Genomic DNA, 23,282 nt, shown 5'->3' with positions numbered 1-23,282 from the left:
ATGTGAATTTCGGGCACATTCCCTGCGTCAGGATGTGAATTTCGGGCACATTCCCTGTGTCAGGATGTGAATTTTCGGGCACATTCCCTGTGTCAGAATGTGAATTTTTGGGCACATTCCCTGTGTCAGAATGTGAATTTTCGGCTCATTCCGTGTGTCAGGATGTGAATTTCAGCTCATTCTCTGTGTTCTAATGTTAAATTTTTGCTCAAAACCTGTGTCCTAATGCGAATTTTGGCCTATTCTCTGTGGCATTATGTGTAAGGGGCATATTGCACTGGGAAGGGAATGTTTTTTGCACATGAGGAAATGCTGGTAGATCACCGGTAAGTAAGTGTACAAAAAGTAGATCCCGGGTTACAAAAGTCCGGCCACCCCTGAATTAGCAGGTTTGGAAAGGGACATGGCAGGGATCTGCGTCTGCCTTACCTGCTCTGACATTTCAGTAGCAGCAGGGGGCCAGGGAAAGCTGCTGCCACTGAGTGTAGCAGTTTCCTCTGCCTGCACCTGCATATTTGGGGAGAGCAGTTGCACTGATAGCAACCATCCCCCTTTATCTACCCCTGGCTCAGAGGTGCATAACATTTCCCCTATGTGGCACAACAAATACATTTTATCCACTCTTTACTTTTGTAACTTGTATGGCCACGTTCCCTACTTTACATGGGTGTAGCACAGCCCTGTATGTGATGCTGGCAGTCATGGCCAAATGGCAAATTCCAAGAGGACTATTGGGCTGGTCTTGCTACCTCAAGGTCTGCTCAAACAACATATTTAGATGGGGTGTGCTTTGTCAGTATGTGCACAGAAACCGTTCCAGGGGTGGATTGTATTCCCAGTCTCTCCCTTCTGGCAGCCATATTTGTTTTCCCATCAAAGACATTTTGAAAATGAGATAATGATTTGAAGGTGGACAAGATGCACGCTTGAGTAATTTTAAAAAACAAAACCAGGGTTTGCTCATTTTGTTTTCTTGCTGAGTTTGCAGGTCCGAGCTCCTCATAAACAGTCTTAAGGTCCATACACACACAACGATGTGTCACATCGTTAACTACCATTGTTCATTTTCACCCTTGAAGTGAAAATGAACGACCTCAGCATTGCAGGTGATCACTGGTGCACGACGGCTGACAAACGACCACAAACGATGCAGAACCTTTTTCTATTGAAAAAACAAACAATGTTCATGACCATAGCCAAATTGACCTGCATACACGGACGATGGCTATGGTCTTTAACGACCCGCGGGTACGTACAGCATTGGTAGTCGTCCATCATTCACAGCATAAACATGAGATGATGTTGAGATTCACCTCCTAAACGACCCTGAACAAAGTCGTTCTGGGTTGTTCAGGAGGTGATTTATAATGGGGTCGTTCATCATCATTAAGAAGACATCGTAGTGTGTGTATGGGCCTTTATGCCACCATTTGTGGTTCTTCTGTTGAGAATCACACTATTAAAGTTAATTTTACATCTTTTCATGGCCCTTAAAAGTGGCTCTTGAAATTTGTGTTGTTTTGGCCACTTGAGTCCTTTCAAACAGTGTTTTGGGACATATTTGTTGCTGCTAATTATTGCAATATTTTATAATTGCTCATTATATTTTTCTACTGAAATTTATCATGCATCAGTCAATTCAAATACATTTTTCGGTATAATTTCAGCAGCAAATTGTAAACCTCAGCCTCCTGTTTGAGATGTCCACCTCTTCTAAAGCAGTCTCTCCAGTGATTACCTTCAACACACAGAGTCAGCATCGTGTGAGCATAACCCTGCCTGTGGATACTGTGGTGACTGCTTCTGCGGAAGAGAAATGGGGCAGGTCTGTATCCTGAAGACAGAGAATTTCTGTGTGTGAGTTTTTGGGAGTTTTTTTAAGGCAACATTCTTTTGGCGGGGGGATATTTGTTTTTTGGAGCACCCTGTGTCTGACAAATCAGTTCAGTTGTTACTTTGCTTGGGCAACAATACCGCTGGCTCATTGCCTTCTGACGGGGTGAGTAGAAATGTGTGACGCTAATCCCGGTCTATATCTCTGCTACCATAGAAAAAGAAATGGGCTCCTGGCACCAAAAACAATTGCAGGTACTTGTTTCCTAGCACGGCGCCCGTCGGGTCCCATCGCATACCATAACTTAAGGTATGCGATGGGAACCGATCAGACCCGACCGACACGATTTTTGGGGTTTTTAGACGTTCCTGTACAATTTAAAAATCGGTCGCATTGCATGCCATTATAATGGCATGCGATGCGATGCGACCGACCCGATTCTTACATTGTACCCAATGTTAAATGGCCCCCCAGACCCGATTTTTCATTGTATACCCACCATGATGGTTAATTATTAGGTAAAATGCCCCCCCCTCCCCCATTGTTAACGTAACGCCACGATAAACATCAACCCGAAGCGTGGTGAGCGCAGCGAGCCCGCGAGGGGTGGCGTTACGCATCCTCCGACCTTTTCATACCCCCACTATCCATGCCGGCGTGGAGTTGATTTTATATAGTGTGGCGAGCCACCGAGCCCGAAGCGTGGCGAGCGGACGCGGAATACATGTGAAGTAGTGCGCTTCCCCTGCGTGGCTCGCTGCGCTCGCCACACTATATAAAATGAACTCCACGCCGACGTGGATAATGGGGTTATGAAAAGGTCGGAGGACGCGTACCGCCACCCCTCGCGGGCTAGCTGGGCTCTCCACGATTTGGGTTGCCGTTGATCGTGGTGTGGCGTTAACAATGGGGGGGCATTTGACATAGTAATTACCCATCAAGGTGGGTATACAATTAAAAACCGGGTCTGGGGGGGCATTTAACATTGTAATCAGCCATCAGGGTGGCTGTACAATGAAAAATCGGGTCGCATCGCATGCGATTTGGTCGGATTGATGCGACTGATTTTTCCGACCCAATGTCATACAATTGACATCGGTGGCGCCGTGCTAGGAAACAAGTACCCAATTGCATATCACCCCAGCTAAAGTGACTGGCAATATGGCGTGAATGGGCACACTAAAACTGTTGAATTGCCATACACATGTGTTTCAGTGAATGAACAGTCCATTTATCTGTAAGTACTTTACACTATTATTTTTGTCTCTTTCACATCCCGCACAGAGTATGTGAGATGATTGTTAGTGGAATAAAGTCCCAAGTGGCAGACATGGAGAAGTGCATGCTGAAATATATGAAGGGAACATCAATTTGCTTGGCAGAACCATTACACTTTATGTTACCAGAAGGGAGAGGCCTTGTCACTGTCATTTATCCAGCAGGAGTTGCAGAGACTCAGCTGCAAGAGAACAGAAAGGTAAAACATGTGCTATGATCTGTATTCTTTGGAAAATGTTTAAACTGGCAGATATGAGCGAATGGTCAGGCGGCGGTAGCGGAACGAGTGGTAGATGTGTGTGGGGGTGTGGCCTGCGCAGTGTGACCTCTGATATCACGTCATGCAGCGCAAATCCACATTCTGGGTCGGGAACAGCCGGGCAGCGTCTGAGCAAGTGCCCGGTATTAGACGCAGTCGAATCCTGAAAACCTAGGATAGGAAACTCCCAATCCCAGGATTGAAATCCCAGCGATCTTGGAGCCAAATCCCGGGATCCCACCGATCCAAGGTTTGGCCACCCTAGTAGAAACATAATTACAAATAAAAGTAACAACAATTTATGGGTTTTTTTACGTCTATTTCAAGATTTTTCAAATAGATTTTCTTGACGGCTTCTATAACTTTTCATGTAGCTAGCCTATGAAATTGGGAGCCATCTTGAGAGTATATTGGCAATTGTGCCTCCTAAATTGTCCATGTATGGATTGTTTTCTACTTTTCAACATATTGTAAGTGTTGGAACTGAGCTAGCTAGACAATATTTCTATATTTCTTGTTTAAACCATTTGCCTGGTGTGGTCGCATCAGATGCAGTGATCAGATGAAAAGTGATCATGTTGAAGGTAATAACGCACCAGCCAATCAGATCCTAATTGTCAAGTTACAGGCTGGATTTGAAAAATGACAGTTTAGGACTGGATGCTTCGTTATCACCTTTCACTTTATAACCGCTTAATACATCTGCCCCATCTGCCCCATCTGCCCCATGGTCTCCTCTGATGCGATCAGTCAGAACCTCCCACTCTGTGGCTGTTGGAATAGAATCTCCCAGCAGCTGCCCCCATAGATTCCCTGATTCCCTCTCCCAGTGCCTGCTATGCTGCACTGCACTGAATATTTGCTATAGATGTTTAAATTGTTGTTTTTTTTAAAAATTTAAATAATTTTTATTTTTTTAAATAAAATTGTGTGGTATATATGGTTTTAAATGTTCTTACCCTAATTCAATCATTAAAAATTTAAATTTTGAGGTGGTTTTTGGAAAACATATTAGTCAGTTAAGTGATAAAAACTTGAGTATAAGCTGGAGATAAGGAAGTATAATTTCCTGTTTCTGTAGGGTGAGCTTACCCTCATGACCAGTATGTCCATGTGAACTCACCTATTTCTGTTTGCCTATTGTAGATGTTACATGAGCAGTTTAATCTGCCATTGGACAGGCCGTATTTCAGAAGAGCCAATGCCTATCATTTCCCAGATGAGCAATACAAGGATGGATATCTGCGTAACCCACATGCACATCTGAACCATCCTCCTCTAGAGGGAGGCACAGTGAGTACTGGTGTTACTGTAACACAACTATAGATTTCTGTACAATCACTCAGTATAAGTAACACCTACCAAAGCAGCTGCTTAATTATTTATGAGCACTGTGTACACATATGTCCTGCGATGCTGTTGCAGTGTACTATAGTGGGAACACATAGAGACAGGGCATGCCATTCTGCATGGAAATGCTAGCCAGCTCCCATTCCAGTCAATGCATAGCGGAGTGTATCACATCTGTAGAAATAATTCTGTATAGGCAGGATGTGGTAAGTCCTTAAAATGTAGTCTCATGTATTCTCCAGAATGAAAGTAACTTTTTCTAGCAATATAGCAAAATCAGTAAATTCACACAATAAAAGTACACCTTTATTTTATTAAGGCAATTGAGAACCTGTTTTTCTGAAGCCATGATGGAACACTGGACAACCCACCACTAGCGCTCCAATCTGCTGGAAGGTTAATTGGATTTCATTCTGTCACAATGTGAATGCCTGTCCAGTTTTGGTTATGGATGTGTTTTTCTGCTTTCTCCTTTCCTGTGCTTGGCTTGTTGAGTAACTGAACTGAGCTGGCCTGGGGCAGTCTGGGTATAGGGGAGGAGCATCTCCCTCTGCACTCAAGAAGTTAACTCCAGTATTCCAGTGTTCTATCCTGGCTTCAGAAAAACGGATTTAACAGGTAAGACAAAAATCATGTATTTAGTCTTTTTCTTTATGCTACAAACCTATGGGTAACCCTTGTGCGGCAAACCTATGGGTAACACATGTTTTGTGCAGGAATCTATGGGTTCATTCAGATTTCTGCTTCTGTACTGCCCAGTACCCTCCCATTACTTGTGGTGTTATCCTAAACAGATATTTTTAGATAGGGAGTACTAAATGGCATGTTGGGACTGGAGAATGGAAATTTGAAGTAATTCAGGTATATAATTGAATACACACATATTACTGTCCAAGTAGATTACTTGCAATCATATAAAAAGTGCAGATTGAGTATCCCTTATCCAAATTTTCCCGACAACCATACATTTCAGAAAGTGAAAAAAAAAAAAAAAAGCACTACAGGTTACATCTGTAACAGAACTGCTTAGGACATAATATGTAACTGGCACTACAGGTTACATCTCTAACAGAACTGCTGAGGACATAATATGTAACTGGCACTACAGGTTACATCTGTAACAGAACTGCTGAGGACATGATATGTAACTGGCACTACAGGTTACATCTGTAACGGAACTGCTGAGGACATAATATGTAACTGGCACTACAGGTTACATCTGTAACAGAACTGCTGAGGACATAATATGTAACTGGCACTACAGGTTACATCTGTAACAGAACTGCTGAGGACATAATATGTAACTGGCACTAAATATGTGCAAGAAAAGGATTACTTCGCATTTACATTCATGTTTTGAAACCTTGTTTTATGCACAAATAAAATATATATTTTTTGTGTATTTCATGTGTTTATACAATATAAATGCAAGATACCTCATTGAAATATAAAAATATTCTGAAATACGGAATAATCCGTTGTCCAAAATTCTTATGGTCCCGAGCATTTTGGATAAATTATACTCAACCTGTATCTCTATGATCCTTTTAAACGTTTTACATCTTAAATGTCGTTAAATCAACCCACACTATACCATGTGAGTAAGATTGGTTAATTAATGCTGTTTTATCTACAGATCTCATTGGTGCAGGGAATATATAGTTACCATCATTATATGCAGGACCGCATGGATGACAATGGCTGGGGCTGTGCCTACCGTTCCCTTCAGACCATCTGTTCCTGGTTTAATTATCAAGGATATACTGATAAACCCGTTCCAACACACAGAGAGATTCAGCAGGTATGATTTATTACCAATCATCCTACTGAATACTTACTGCTGCTAAATGTGTAGATACTGTACATGCTGAATAACTTCCATGGTGTTGAGAAGGGACCATTAATTTAATTTAAATATTTAATTAATTTTATCGTTTATCACAATCCAGTGATTAAATGGAGGAAAGTTCAGCTAGTTGTAATCTCGCCGTTTTTTACATATTTTTGCACAGAAACATGCCCATTATAGGAATTGAGAAAATGAGCAAAAAATAAAATGCTGCTGTACAATGTAGAGCATTCACTGCATCGTGCAGGCTCCTACATTTGACCCATACTCATTCATGTAGCTTGCATAGAGAACGTGTAGGATTAAGAATGGAAGTAAAGCCCCCATACTCATTAGCCAATCATTGCTGACAACGGGATTGGCGGCTAGTGAATATATTCTTTTTGGGGGGGCGGATATCTTATACTATATTGCCTATTGTGTATGGTGATTTAACGCAGTGGTTCTAAAACTGTGTGCATAGGCACCCTGCCTCGAGGCTCTTGCAGGGGTGCCTCAGGTTGGTGGGTCCAGAACCAAATAAAATATTTTATAGTCAAAGTGAGAGGACAAACCAGTGCAAGTGGCTGCCAATGCTAAACAATGTGGGCAATCAGATGCTTATTTGTACACCACCACATTACTGATTCTAAGGGTGACCAGCACAATTGAATTAATTTAACGCTTTTCCTAATGTATCAACTTTTGGCCTAGGGTTGTCACTTATACTGTAACCTGCCATCATTCAAGTAAGTTTGATAACCATTAAGTTAGTGTAATAAAGGTAATTCATAAAATACAAATTGGAAAACCACAGCGCTCTATGGCAATGTCACCACTAGCTTTTGCAAGTTTGTCCATGGTTTCAGAACCTCTTCTCCGCTGCAAGTTTAAATCCATTAATTGAAGGCCATTGATATCACTTATATGGCTGAATTTAGAAATATATGTCCCTCTCTCTATGTTTTTATATAAGGTTGCCTCCCAGAGTTCTGCCTCTGATGTTAATATTAGTAACTGTATGGAGTCTGTATTGTGCATGAGACCTCTAGATGACCACTAGAGGGCACTGGTTTCCTCTTAATCTGCTTGCAGGCTATTGTGTACAGTACATTTACATATACATTGTTAACCTGACATATGTATTTTTCACCATATTTTTTTCTTTAATCTTTGCCACATATACATTGCTTAATTTAAATTTCTACTTAAACATTATCTAGAAGACCGTGCACGCATTATAGAGTGTTTATATTTTAGCTGGCTCTTGGGGTTCCAAAATAAACTCTATTAATCTAAATAAGACAGACAGCGCCAGCACAGAAAAACCTATGTAACAAAGTTTTTACCGCATTGTCGCTTTAGAGCATCTCCCTCCTAGTCTGTACGATTTAAACACCCATTTTACACCATGGCAAACTGGCATCATCTACTACATACTGTATACAAGCTATTAGTCACAAATGTGGCTCATTAGCTGAGTGGTAGAAGGAATTATCTTGTGTCTGTACAAATGGCCTGATTCTGGAAGATCGCAGCTTACCGAGTCCCAGAGTGCCCGGCCCACCACCCTGGTGTTTCCATAACACATCCCCTGGCATGTGCCCACAGCAGGAGAAATCATCTGATTGTCACCAACCATGTCTCCTGGCCTTGCAAATAGAAGTCAGTGGGGTACTTCTGTATTATCTGGGCTCCCATGTTAAATGCACCCCATTTTTTCATACCCCTACTATCCAACTACGTATGGAGTTGATTCTATATAGTGTGGTGAGCACAGTGAGCCACCGTGCCCGAAGCGTGGCGAGCGCAGCGAGGGGACGCGGTCTCATAAGAAAAACGGGAGCCCAGATATTACATAAGTACCGTCAGTGGAGACAGGACAGGCGGCTGACATCACATGACTTCAGCTGCTCGCCCCCAGCACGCTTTGTCCTGCGGCATTTGCATGGGAAATCCCAGTGTTTTCAGGGGAACGCCCATGAAATGATGGGCGTTCCCATGTCCCGCCCCCCCCTCACTGCTGCGAACGACCCGTTGACTATGTAAATCAGCAAGGCCATTCGCAGTCGGGCAGGGACCAATTTCAGTTCACTGCGAGTAAACCAGAATGCGCCCCAATGTGTGTTTCTTTGGAAAGTGCGGTATAGCCGGGTGTACAGGGTTATGTATTTTATTGCAATTACAGCGATTAGTCTTCATTATTGTACAATAATGAGCCCCGACTCAGAACTCCAGTCATACACAATAAGCCTGTGGCTGTGTCGGTACATACAGGTTAGCATGGTTATCCGACTGAGGAACTGACTCCACAGCTGTATCAGGAAACTGTATCTACTATATATGAGCAGACTGGCCCAATAATACATGACTGGGTGTATGTACCCTTATACTTGTTCTGCCGGTTGATGTCTCTGTCCACCCCCACAGGCTCTGGTCGATGTGGGAGATAAACCTTCTGCCTTTGTTGGATCTCGGCAGTGGATTGGCTCCATAGAGGTACAGCTTGTACTTAACCAGCTGCTCGGTATTACATCAAAAATCATGTTTGTGAGGTGAGTGCGAATACCTTGACAGCTTACCACCAGTCCCCCCCCCCCCCCATTGTGTGGCACAGGCTCTTTTTGTAGTCAATACTGGCCTTGTGATCCTTTTGACATAGTAGCGCTGACATGTCTGTGTAGGTTGTGTCAACATAGCCGTTATCAGCTCTAAAGTTAATTATTTGCGTCTTTCCATAGAAAAATCATATAGACTTGGGTCATGTATATTTACTGAATGAGGAGAACCAGGAAATGTCTCTCCACCTTTGTTTATTTTTTATATATTACAAAATGAGACCACTAAAGAGAACCAGTATGAGATATGTTAACCTTCACAATGCAATCTGTGAAATGAATGTAATGGGGTCCCATATCACCGTAGGTGCGGTTTGCCGGCCTAAATTTAGGAGCTTTTTTTTTTTTTTTAAATGGCAATCCTTTACAAGGCAAAACCATGGCTTGCAAATGATTGCCGCTTTAAAAAAAGAAAAGTTCGGATAGCATGCCACATCTCTAGCGACATCTGAGCCTATTACATTTTGGGGCATATTTTAAGAGTTCTATTTTAATAATGTACATTTACTTCAATAGATGTTGACTAATAAGGTTAAACTTTTAATACAAAGAAAAATATTAGTATAATCTCTCATATAACCACTGTTATATTTTACTTTTTTCTTTCGTTTAGCTTAGTTGTAGAATGGGTTAATTGGATGTCCAGGCTGCAAATAAACAGTTACACAATTGTGAAAAAATTCCACCTACTGTATGGGGGGGGCTCTGGGTGAAATAAACAAAAATCCCCCTCACTATAATGTGTTAACACAAGATGGGCTTGTTTCCCTTACCCACAGAGGAGCTTACTGATCCCTGTATATGCTGAGGTAGGTCCGCTGTGGTGCCTGGGCCTGCCCCGGCCCTGAACCCTCTATTAAGTGACATCACTTTTACAGAGTTACCTGCCAATTCATTTTCCTTCAGTTTGTTAACTGGATCTACTGTAAGTAGTTGCAGATGGAGCTCGGACTCTCTGTATCCTCATTTGCCACTGGATCATGTTTGCCAAAGGAGGAGCATTAGATGGCACCTTGATTGTATATCATACGGATCTCTGCTTCCTTTCCCAATGGTTTCCTTTCTCGGAATGTCCAGCCTTCTGCTCTGTCACCACAGGACAACTCTTGGCCATGGATATGCATAGGGAGCTTCATGCTTGGTTCCAGCTCAGATACTTTCCAAAGACGTCTTGGTTATGTATACAAGACAGTACAACATGTCACCATACTGTAGGTGCTTACCTGTCAGTCCACTGCAAGTGTTTGTCTTCTGTACCATTCTGTAAATTACATTCCCCGTTTTACCTGGATATTCAGATCCCATCCTCTGTGGCAATAAGTATTTGTGTCTAATATTCTGCTTTTTGATTGGCAAATTGACTGACCTCATCAGATAAATCCCTTTGTTTTACCTCAGAGACATATGGGCAAAATCCTCATGGAAGCAGATACCTCATAGAGTGTTACATAGTTGATTGATCCTTGTCAAACTGAGTAGTATCTCTACCATGCCTTGTTCTTTTTAATGCTTTATAGTAAGTTCAATTTGGTAGACACCTTCAATTTAAAAATTAACTTACTGAGTTGAGAAGCCCTACACGACCAAGGCCCAAGGTACCTGAAGCAGCTTCTGATTCCATACTGTCCCAGCCGAGTACTGTAATCTGTAGATGGACTTTTAGCAGTACCTAGAATCTCCCATAATTCATCTGGGGGTCTAGCTTTTAGCCATGCGGCTCCGACTCTATGGAACTCACCTCCCTGCACAGTTTGAGAGACCCCCAACTCTAGAATCCTTCACAAACAGACTTTGCTGTTTACACAAGCATTTCCATAATTCCTTTTAAATATGGTTTATGAAAAGCTTTTCTGTACTTCATTTTTCCTGTACTGTATTACATTTATTCTATCTGTTAAGTACCTTGAGTCCTATTGGAGAAAAAGAGCTATACTGTATAAATACAATTCTTATTATTTTCATTTAAAGGGTATTACACCCTTTTCCTCTTTTCATAATTCATCCAAATTAGTCTTTGGGCCACTGGGATCTGTGAGGCTCAGTAGTCCAATGGTTTATCATTCTATTACCTCAGTGGGCAGGGTGTGATTATGTTAATACATCTCTCTGGCCCCTCTAATACCTCGTACAAGCACTTTGATTCCGGGTCACTTTTTATTCATTTTTGTTTCAAGAGTAAATTAGAATAAAAATGACTGTGAATCCATGCTTTTTAACTGCCTTCGATGCAGATTTGATCCTGATGCACAGCCCCGCGGCATGGAAGCAGAAATAGGCTTGCCTGGCAAGTCTATTTCTGCTTCGATTTGGAAGATGGAGGCAGTGTAATGCTACTCTATGCAGTATTCCCCCTTCCCTCTTGTCCGATGCTGGCAACCCGCCGGTCGTCAATATCGCATCTGTATAGATGGCTGCCGGGATCAAAGCATCTGTACGCCCCTTAAGGGAGAGGTCTTCTAAAGAGAGTTAAAAGTTGACTCATTGCTTTGGGGAACTACATACAATGCTTGTCCACTGCTCCAATTATTTTTTTTTACAATGCACTGTACTTGATAAATGCAAGCCAAAATCTGACTGGTTGTTAGCGGCAACGTCTTCACAACCCCGTCTCCCCCCTCGGTTTTTAAGGGAAAAAGGAAATGCTTGAATCACTTTAGAAATACAGCTGAAGTTGTTGAACAGAATAAGGGCCAGATTCTCTAAGCTTCAAAAGTGATAAAATGGAGAGTGATAAACAGCCAGCCAATCAGCTCCTGTCTGACATTTTTCAAACACAGTCTGTGACATGGCAGGTAGGAGCTGGTTGGCTGGCTGATTATCACTCTCCATTTTATCACTTTTGAAGCTTAGAGAATCTGGCCCTATATCTTTACCTCATAAATGATGTGAAGTACAGTATAACCAGCTTAATCTTATTCACACTTTGATCATGTTGATCTTTTGACCCTGTCAACCTCTTGGTGTAGACATAGTGGCTGTGTATCCCTATTGATTTAAAAAAAAACTCTTTAAATAAAAAAGTATTGAGATTATATAATTATTTGTATTTTTTTGTACATATATTTATTGCTTGTAGCTAAATTTAATGAATTGTGGTTGGAATGATGCTAGTAACCATTTTTTACCTCTACAGCCAGGGCTCGGAGCTGGCATCCAGGGGAAGAGAGCTTGTTAATCACTTCAAGTCAGAAGGAACACCAGTTATGATTGGTAAGAGGGATTATGGACACGTTACTTTGCTGCACAGGACACTTGGCAACTATCAGCTTTTCCACCGTGTGTGTGTACATGACAAACCACTTTTTGTATACAGCTAGTGACACATGGGTGGTTTGCACGTCTGTGTACTATAGAAACAAGCCCTGAGCATTATAGAATGTATCAGGGAATGTGACTGGAATACAACCATTTTTGCCTTGTCTTCTGGGTGAACTCTAAAAAAAGCACCAGGTTCAATGGACTAACATGAATAACTGGTGTCCCCAGATTTGTACTTGTAACTGTATTTGTATTGATATAATACCTACCTACACATTGCTGAGGAAACTGCAGGGAAACCGGGACCTGTGCGGTCATGTTATAGTGATCGGGAGCACAAGGCTGAAGATGGCAATGTCCGGATAATAGGGAGAACAAGGCTGCATGGGATCCAGGTAATACGTCTACAATGTTTAGGTTTACATTCACTAAGTCAACATTGACAACATGTCAACATGTCAATACGCATGAAACGTTTGACATGAGGTTCCCCCTTTTTTTTTATAATGGAGGAGGGGGCTGTATCATGCTTTACAATCCACATGGAATGGTAAAGTTTCCTGTGCTCCGGTGTTAACAAGGACACCAAACAAATTTGAAAAAGTAGAGGGGAATAAGGAGGAGGACATATTGACAGTGGGAGGATCAGGGGTCTTTTAATAGCGCAACGTGTTGACCAGCTGTACTCTTATCAAACTGGTTCGGAAACAGCTGTGTTGCATTCATTTTTAATGTTTTACTTCAGTTTGCTCTTAATTTTTAGGTGTATCACTAAAGAAACAGAGAAGGGATCTTGTGTGTTTGATTTCAAAGAAAATCAGCCCATTTTTTATCAAATCGTACAAAACTTACTGAAAGAGATGTATCAAACCTTCTAAACCAGACAAATGGAGATTCTACCCGTAGAAACCAATCCAAATCTAGTTGTCCATTATTCAGTACATTGCATGAAATAACTAGAATTGATTGGTTCCTATAGAGTAGGTATTACTTCTACTTGACTAAAATGAATGTGTAAGGTGCTAGGGATAGCAGTTGTGTGATGTATGTCCCAGCAGCCACCACGATGGAGCAACGCCAGCCTACAAAATACAACAAGGAAGAAAAGCGGTCCGAATTGGGGCCGCTTCTGGCATGTAACCCCTGTACCCCAATGTTGTATGGAGACAACTTAAATACGGGAATTGACTGTTAAAAATCGCCTATTGGCAATTTATTGCTCATTGTTTGACCCAATTATTTCCTAGATCGAACTAAAGTTATTTCTATATTCATCAGAAGTAACCAGTAATTCGCTATCAATATAACAAGGTGGCATAACTTCATACAAACGGAACAGCAATAAGAAAATGTTATAGAGCATATGAAGTATATATTTTAATATGATACCCCCCGGGTGGTTATTTACCTTTTGTATTGATTAGTTGTAGTCTTATTGTTCTGCACATTTTTTTATTTTTCTGTTTTATTTGTTATTTTTTATTTACTGTTCAATAAGTTGGGATCTTTTTTACTGTGATTGTTTCATATGTATTAAGTGCCACACGGTTATGGTTATAGTTTTATGATTACTTCTACTTGGACTGTTTAGAAGGTGCGATACATATTCCCCATAGAATGTCAGGTCATTCCTTCCCTGAGGTCCACTATCTCAGCCAACTGGTATTCTCTGTAATTAGGCCATCATTTGTTTTTATGGGGATATGGTCTCTAGATTGACCCTACTTAGGCCGACACAAGCATTAGGTCGACATGCGTTTTTCTTAGGGTTTTTTTTTTTAGCCAACGTGTCATTTTTTTTTTTTTTTTAATGCCCTACCATCCACTATAGCGCAGTGGGAGACGCAGTACACTTAGATGGTGTCCATGTCAACTATGTCGACATTCGGGACCAAAAAGGTGAAAACCTCACCTTCCCATTGTCGACCTAATTTCGGTCGACCCAATGACCCATACTTCTTTTTATGTATATATTGTTATGCATGTTCCGTCTGAACAGCATTGTGGAAATGTGTGGCACCTCATAACCATTATTAATATCCGTTATGGGTGTCAACATTTGATACTGTCAACCTTGACCACATTGACATTCATCACTGATGAAATGTCGATCTGATAAGCATGTCAACAAAACTTCCCTGGCACTGTAGTGGTGACTTACTTTGTATGGTGGGTTCAACTTCAGATGGTGATGACTTCCGCCAGATACATGGTCAGTCCTAACCCTATCTTGGCACCTAAATCTAAGCTCCCCCGCCCAGTCAGTGTCTATGTCAACAATTCACATAGACCTTGTAAACATGTCATTCTGTACATGCAGTACATGTTCATTGTTGAGATAATAACTGTGAATGTCGACAGTATGGCTACATCCCTACAGTTATGTGGGGTGATAGTTAAATATTATTGCAAGTATAGCTAACAAATAATACAGCTGAGCTTTAAAACAACAAAAAACAATCAGTAATTGTCCTTCGACAGGTGGCAGGCAAAGACTGAACACTTGTGTAGCTTAGTAACAGGTTGCATACAGTGCACTGTCTGCTGCTGATTCCCCATCCACTTCCTACTGTCTGCAGGCTCATTTGGGGCATATATTTCTCTATTTGCAGTCTGTAATCTAATTAACACTAAATAAAACGGAGGTGTTGGGCGGAGATTAGATAAATAAAGTAGCTGCGGATTAGAGGGAGTTTAGGAGGGGATTGACCGGAAAACAGATTATAGTGTAACATACTCGTCCCTATGGCTACTGAAGAGGAAACCTACACGTGTCTCATACACATAGCCTCATCACGCCATGCAGTGCAAAACTCTTGGAGCGAGAATAGCATCTTTCTTGTGTTAAATTGCATCTTGGTCACCATCGAATGTGGCAAAACTGCTTCATGAGAGGGATTGTGATATGTGACAAATGTACATCTGTGTGTGACTGAGCGCCTATTTCATATTTGTATGCAAGTGAGCGATTATCGGTAATCTGTACATGTGTACACCACCAAGGAATCTTTGCGTTGCCACTTGCAGTAAGAACATAAACCCAGCTTGATTGACAGGAAAGGACTGGGCCAGTAATGGGGATAGGCGGAAAAAAACGCCAATTTTAGATATTTTGCATATGTGTGTAGTCCTTGTAGTGCAGTGTGGTCAAAATCTGGATTAGTTTGATGCAGCTATTGCATATAATTTAGTAAAGGAGAAATAATCGTTTTCATATGTTTAGGAAAACATGTTAAAATTGTTTCCCTATGTTGTTCAGGGGGAGGTGTGTTAGCGCATACCATTCTTGGAGTGAATTGGAGCGAGACTACAGGAGAAATAAAATACTTGATTCTTGATCCGCATTACAAGGGAGCTGAAGATCTGCAAACAATTCTAGAAAAGGTATGTTCCCAGGTTTTTCTAAAACAATCTTCAGTACCGTTTGTCTCCCGAGATCGGCGGCAGTGGTGCAGGATGCTGGCCAATCTCTGATGTTTTTAAAGGGGCAATCACTTACTAGGCAACCATGCCTTGTAAGTGATTGCCCCTTTAAAAACCGTCCAAGTTTGGCCGGCATTACATCCAGCCGCCTGTCTACATTATTATTGCACAGATTATGAACGGCTGTGTCGCTGCAAAAAGAGCAATGCTTTAAGTCTCACTATTGCCTCCCCTCTGTAATATCAGTCGCTGATATCGCTGCCTGTGCTTACAGTAGGATTGTACACAGTAGTAGGAGTCAACTGAAAACATGCAGCTTGGGCCTGAGACATTGACAGGTCACACAGGAATGGTTTTAGATTTTGAAAACATAAAATTGTACTTATTGCGGCTGTGTAAGTGGTGTTTACTAGCACCATCTAGTGTTCAGATCTGTTTTCACATCCGTGGGAAATACACTATCCTTGCATAAAAATGTAAAAAAAAAAAAACTTTTATTGTGAAGCTCTAATATATTACATTTAGTTACCCCTGTATTATATAGTCTGATTTAGCCCCACCCCCACACTAATTACTAAGTGCTGGTTGGCTGACCGGAAAAAAGTGCCATCACCATACTGGATAAAATATTGCTCCAAATTACTAGACTACTGTAGACTTGTATCTGATACCATGGAATGTTATTTGTTCTAATGTACATTTCTTGTAAGGGGCCACTAGCAAAATATATTTTTTACATTTAGGTATTCCATCTACCCCAATTATTGTAACAATACTATATCACTATTTCTATGCATATGGTGCCACAATGGACCTGCAGTGCCTAATAACAGAGTACATAAACAATTATTGTATACAATATCGCATCTCGGTTTTGCAATGAGATGAGATCTAGTACTAGTATGTGCTGAAAATACTTTTTGTACTAGATCTCATTGCAAAACCAAGATGCGATATTGTATACAATAATTGTAACGTGTATGGGCACCTTAAGAGAAGGAAAAGTACATGAGGGTCTTGCTCGTGAGAGCTTATATGCTATATTGAAACGTCTTCTTTGCATGGAATGAGATGGCTCATATTGTTCGCATTATGTACTGTTGGCTAACAGAAGTTTCTATGCGTGTGCTAGAAACTAAACTAAAATAAAAATGTATAGGGCAGCTATCTGGTCAGCCCAGTTTAGCCATAACACGGATTCTTTTTTTTTTTTTTTATGTGTTGCCTGTATTTTAATGAATCATCCATTCAGCACTGGCTAGTAATCCAGCAATGACACAAGGAAATTCACAGTGGCAGATACTGTAAATGGGGTGTGGATCATTAGGTCTACAGCAGGCATGTCCAACCTGCGGCTCTCCAGCTGTTGTGAAACTACACATCCCAGCATGCCTTGCCATAGTTTTAGCATTGCCTAATATCAAAACTGTGGCAAGGCCTTCTGGGATGTGTAGTTTCACAACAGCTGGAGGGCCGCAGGTTGGACATGCCTGGTCGATAGTCAAAAGGGTGAATTGGGGCTTTTTTTTTGACTGTCCACCTTGCCTGTGTCGACCTAGACCCATGTCAACCTTTCAGCATGTAGACCAATTGACAGTGTCCCGATAAACGGCTGGACTGCACACAAGTGGCTACATTCTATACACCTTACATGCAGTACAGTTTGTTGCATTTGATGCCTGTTCTCTATAGTTTATTGGTTTCCTGGGTAAACAGTCCTGGAATGTATGTTTAGCAATTTGATGAATATGGAGAATACATTTCCCATAGAGATTGCAGCCTGATTAGGGTTTATAGCTTCTAAAACAGTATAGTGTACCAGCAGTGCTAACAACGACACGTCAAAGAATGAGGAACAAGTAAAAGCTAACATTTAAAAAAATAAATTGAGCTTTCTGTACGAAGTTGCACCTACATAAAGCAGCCATTATCACCTGTCTCCTATGTCTCACAATTTTGCACACAGTGGGCCTGATTTACGGTTGTTAGCACAACAAAAAGAGAACACAAATAGGCAAAACCATATTCCACTTGCAGATGATACTGTATTTAGATTTGGGTCAGGTGTGTTCAAACCGAAGTCTGAATTGCAGTGTAAAACTAGAGCTGTGTACATACGGGGGCGATATATTGCTCAGTTTCTCCTTTTCATCAGCGACCAGAGATGGTTGCTGATGAAAGGGAACCGCTGCCGGGGGAGCCACAGAGGGAATCAGCTCCTGCGACCAGCGATCATAAGGGGGCTAAAATCAGGAGCGTGAACCCAACAATTTATCGCCGGTGCACACTCCAATCGTTGGCAATATGGTCGCTTACTTACCATATTGCCAGCGATAAATGCCTGTGTGTATGCACATTTAAGCAACCTGAATCAGATCCAGTGTCTGGATTACTGACTACTTAAGCTGCTGGTGCACAATGTAGCTTGACCATCTGCATTTGTTTCCTCAGGGATGGTGTGGATGGAAAGGGGCTGATTTCTGGAGCACGGATGCATACTACAACCTGTGTTTACCTCAGCGACCTACAGTCATCTAATAGAATCTATGTGGATAATTGATTGTCACCATTATAGAGATGTTAATGATTTCATAGGGAACACCTATTTTTATTTTGCAAAGAATGTTCGCTTCATGTAAATCAATTGCTCCTCATCTCACTGATGGATTCCGCTGTCCAACGATCATGTTACATGCATAGGCAATGTGCTGAGTGTGGTCACTCTTAACATGTGAGGAGATGCTATAATAATAAGGCCTCCTGTGCCCTATACAATATTTATGTCCTTCTCCCATCAGCTTTGCATTAATGAACGTCATCTGCTGCATAAAGGACTGATCAGAACCCATTATGTGTCCACCAGTAATATTACACTAGTTGTATAATGTACAAAACAACACAATAAAGCAAAGTAACAAATTTATTTGTACAAAATGGTGTAAACAAAAATTCAGAGTATACAGTTAACTATATGCTACAAAACCTCATCCATCCAGCAGAGAGGCTATTTTACATTTAGCTTAATGTAAGCCAGTAGGTCAGAGCTCCGAGTGGAGGAGTATTACAGGAATAGACAGGTAGGATATGTTGTACTGCACATCGTCCATCTACATAAAGCCTATGGAGAAAAGAAGAATCAAACATCAGCTGATTCAGCTCTACATTACCCTTCATACTGTGTTTCTTCAGCAAATCACTACTTATTGTCCCCCTGCGACATTGGGGAAGATGTATAAAGCAGTGATAAGAGACCCCTTGGTGACCAATCAGCACTGAAGTAACATCTATTAATCTGCATAATATCAAATTATACAGAGCAGCTGATTGGTTGCCATGGGCCACTTCTCCTCTGGCTCAATCAGCTGCTCTGTATAATTTGATATTATGCAAATGAATAGACGTTACTTCAGTACTGATTGGTCGCCATGGGCCACTTCTCCTCTGGCTCACTTATCACTGCTTCATACATCTGCTTCATAATCAGTCCTAATCTGCCAAAACAGAACACCTACTTTTTTTATTATTATGAAGGATCAATAAACCAGTACTAAACTATCTAAAGACTATGTGTTTGCTTTTCTCAAGTCTGTGACAACTTCTCTTCTTGATGTTGTATATTTTCTGCCTATGTAAATGTTATTGCTAGGTAACACTATGATATTCAGATCATATACAATCGTCCTCTCCCACACAAATATTCTTCCTTGATAAAACAGGTATATTAAAACACTGCCAGATCCTGGCTTAGATTAGGTGGACTGCAGTACTCACCGTCAGACCGTCTTCTCTTCCCATGAGTAGCAGATACGTTGCAGCATTGTCCCCTCTTGCTGCTGGACGTTATTTCCTTTAAGTCATGCATAGAAGACTGTGCTCTAGAAAACGTATCTTGTGTGTGTTTTACAGTAGCGAGATACTTGGCACATTCTGGAAATCCGCCAGACAAAGCGAGATCTTCAGCTGTGTAGCCTTCTCTGTTACAAACACTGCAGAGAGGAAGAGAAATCCTACTTTATATAATGCGGTCTAGAGATCTGAAAGAAATTTATCACAGCGTGCATAGAAATCCTTACTCTAATCTGGCGGCACGTGCAACAAGCAAACTGAGGCACTGTAAGCTACCAGAGCGGGCTGCTTTATGGATCAGAGCTTCTCCAAAGAGGTCCTGTAGAGAGAATGAAAAAATGTTATCTAATAAATGCTATGCCTCCAACATAAATGCAGCAGACAGTCACAGCGTACGCTGCATCTAATGACAGTCATACAAGACACACTGATTTCACATATGCCTCAACCTACAATAGTAAATGTAGATTTTAAGATGGGTACACACTAGACCACAGGTCTTCAACCTTGGCCCTCCAAATGTTGTGGAACTACATTTCCCAGCATGCCCTGACAGTTTTGGCATGCTCTTATAGGAAAAAATGTGGCAATGCATGTTGGAACATGTAGTTTCACAACATCTGGAGGGCCATAGGTTGAAGACCCATGCACTAGACTATATGAACCGGTGAATCGGACAGACCTATCGGACACATCGTCTTGTGCGTACCCACTAGGTCGCTAACAACATGCACTCCCGCACATCGCCATTGCAGGTCATGCTGTCAAATGCAGCATGGCCTGTGTTCTGTTGCTTTTGACATCGGCAAGTGTGTATGCACTTGCCATTGCCGTCTCCTGATGCCGTGATCACACAGCATCTAGTATGTACCCAGCTATAGGGAGATGAAGCAAAGGACTAAAACTGCTGGGTTTGGCTGTGAAGTGAGCCAATTAAAAACAGGTGTATTATTGTGTTTGCTGCGTACCCCCCTTGGACTGATATTCTGGAAGATGGTGCATGAGCACGGAGAGAGTCTTTGCATTTACTGCACAGTACCATTAGCAGTTTACAGAGTAGGCTGATCCACATGTCAGGGAGGTAGGGGGCTCTGGGTGCTGTGCACCCATTATACAAGGAATAACCATGGTGTCATTTCTAGGGCACCATAAAAGTGCAGTGCCAGTCATACAGTATACAATGAGGAATACACCAGAACAGGTGGAAAAAGCAATGTTACTAGCCCAGCACCAATAATGTGTATATGTAATATAGTGGAGGGAGAGCTCTACCTGCTGGTTAATGTCAACTCCCGTCTGCAGCTGCCAGAGAAGGAAGAAGGCTTGTCCCCCACATGCTGCCAGGTGTGCGGGAGTCTGTCCTAGGGCATCCCCTGGTGAGTTTACTGCACAGCCGGACTCCAGCAGCTGGCTCAGGCTGTAACACTGCGGAGAGATAAGCGGGTGAGCGTTATTATGAGCACCACATTACAGCACCTTACTCCCTGGCAGCGGCAGTGCTGGGGCTGCTCTCACCTCTCCGCTGCTGCACTGTAGCTCCATCTTCTTAGCACTGTGCCGCTCCCTCCTACACCAGCGCTGTTACTGCAGCTGCTGCACTCTGTCTCTGTCTGCCTCCTCCAGATACCCGGCAGCAGCATCCCAGGGACACAAGCCCCGCCCCCAGGCACGTACTCAAACACGGAGCACATGGAGCAATATTCCCCATAGCCGCAGTGATTAACTGCAGCCAGCAAGGTCCCTCCCGATGCGCAGTGTGGTTGGTGAAGAGCTCTGTGAGGGCGTGTCCAGCTCGCAGACAGTGTTGTGGTCACGTAGGCCCCGGCTGGGGATGCCTGGCTGACATGCGAGCTGCAGTGATCCGGCACGTAGGCTGCTGTGTGCGGCTGTCAGTGGGAGGGAGGAGGGGGAAGGGAGGGCTGCTGCTTCCCTGCAGTACTCACGTTACAGGAGGGAGTACACCGAGAAAGGAACCCTGGCTGCCTGGCCTCTTTCTGTGAATGAGTTACAGCCCTTAATACTAGTGACATTCTTTGTTTCCAATAACAATAAGGAGCTGTCTGTGTAGTAGAGGGCACAGTAACTAATTTATTGTTTCCCACCTGATCTGTAGATACATTACATGTTATTTTTCATTAAAATAAATGTTACTGCAACAGAGTCTGCATTCTTTTTTATCTCACTAAGCCAATTTAATCAACAAGTTATATGATTGCAAAAGAATGAGTCAGTGACTGCGAAATCGGCTTATATATTCTATAACAACTCTTATGATTCAGGACTAAAATACAAATCATGCCATAGAATATACAGTACAGCATATATCCATAGAGTGGAGACAATTGCATACCTCCCAACATGATTCTCTACATGAGGGACACATTGCTCTGTTTCTGGGCTTTTTCTTAATTAATGATTGCCATTACCAGTGTGAAACAGGTGATGGGAATCATACATTAAGAGGAAGTGCAGGAGCAGAGCATTGTGTCCCTCCTGGAGAGGGTCATGTTGGGAGGTATGCAATTGCTGAACAGATTCTTTATCAGTTGCACTTCTGCTAAAAATGCATAATTACAACTGTTTCAGAAGGGCCACCCTGCACTGTGATTGCAATCTCATTACTGGAAACACTGCAATCACAGCAATTAGGGGTGCAGACTGGCTGCAAAGGCAGGCGCACCAATGCATACCCTCCAACATGACCCATTCCATTCGGTACACAATGCTCTGTTCCTGGACGTAGCTGGTAATGTATGATTGCCAGCACCTGTGTGGAACTAGGTAATTGAAGAGAAGGGTGTTTCAACACAGGTGATGACAATCATACATTACCAGGGACGTCCAGGAACAGAACATTGTGTACCGAATGGAATGGGTCATGTTGGAGGGTATGCCAATGCCATATTTCCCTTCACAACTACTCCATGTGACATCACGCAGCCACCCCAGAAATGGTCTGGACAAGCCTGCATTGCCCGGACCACTCCCCAAAAAAGCTACATTGCGACCCCTTGGCGCTGTCAATAGTGCAATCACACTTTGAAAGTTCATGCATGTGTGCTGCAGCCAATACGCATGTGCAGAAATCCAAAAATCACCCAGTTTGCAATTTTCTGACGTTTGTGTCCAATGCTGAGTAAGACCCAATGTTAGGGTTACCACCTAGTCCCTTCCGGACACATGTTAATTACACAGGTTCTGTGGCAGTTTAAAATCAGGTGAAGTGGAGTCTTGAAGTCAGCCAGCCACAGAACCTGTGTAATTAACATGTGTCCGGAATTAAAGGGACTAGGTGGTAACCCTACCCAATGTACAGACCTAGAATGGCAGGCAGGTCAGATAATGTCAGTCCATACTTTGGTTGTTATTAATAATATTATTATTATTATTGTTTATATGGCGCCACAAGGGTTCTGCAAAACCTGGCAATACATAGATAAAAAAAACAAAAACAAGAAAATAACGAATTATAGAATCAGACCGTTGCATCAGGCGACAGTACACTTACGTAATTATCAGGGTGGCAGAGATATATTCTAAAGGCCCATACACACTATTAGATATTTTATTCCAAGCAGCCAGATTGGA

At 42.1% G+C, this 23,282-nt stretch overlaps 2 protein-coding genes across 2 annotated transcripts in view; one reads left to right on the top strand and one right to left on the bottom strand.

The window, feature by feature from the left end:
- Positions 1-19,409, top strand: part of UFSP2 (UFM1 specific peptidase 2) — a 28,110-nt gene extending 8,701 nt beyond the window's left edge. The window contains exons 5-12 of the mRNA XM_083168886.1: positions 1,668-1,825; positions 3,119-3,311; positions 4,518-4,664; positions 6,358-6,522; positions 8,980-9,104; positions 12,301-12,377; positions 15,685-15,809; positions 18,300-19,409. Of these exons, the coding sequence (XP_083025012.1) occupies positions 1,668-1,825; positions 3,119-3,311; positions 4,518-4,664; positions 6,358-6,522; positions 8,980-9,104; positions 12,301-12,377; positions 15,685-15,809; positions 18,300-18,386 (1,077 nt within the window). The 3' untranslated portion in view covers positions 18,387-19,409. The remainder of the gene's footprint in view (positions 1-1,667; positions 1,826-3,118; positions 3,312-4,517; positions 4,665-6,357; positions 6,523-8,979; positions 9,105-12,300; positions 12,378-15,684; positions 15,810-18,299) is intronic.
- ANKRD37 (ankyrin repeat domain 37) lies at positions 18,751-21,469 on the bottom strand. Its single transcript, XM_083168919.1, has 5 exons — positions 21,210-21,469; positions 20,967-21,119; positions 19,922-20,013; positions 19,620-19,834; positions 18,751-18,966 (listed from the first exon to the last, which is right to left on the bottom strand). The coding sequence occupies exons 1-5, from the start codon at positions 21,234-21,236 to the stop codon at positions 18,956-18,958; spliced, it is 498 nt and encodes a 165-aa protein (XP_083025045.1). The 5' UTR covers positions 21,237-21,469; the 3' UTR covers positions 18,751-18,955.
- Positions 21,470-23,282: the final 1,813 nt, after the last annotated feature.

This window comes from Crinia signifera, chromosome 1 (assembly GCF_055691185.1).
Source record: "Crinia signifera chromosome 1, ASM5569118v1, whole genome shotgun sequence".
In the NCBI taxonomy this organism is placed as follows: domain Eukaryota; kingdom Metazoa; phylum Chordata; class Amphibia; order Anura; family Myobatrachidae; genus Crinia; species Crinia signifera.
This window is presented reverse-complemented; position numbering and strand designations above follow the sequence as displayed.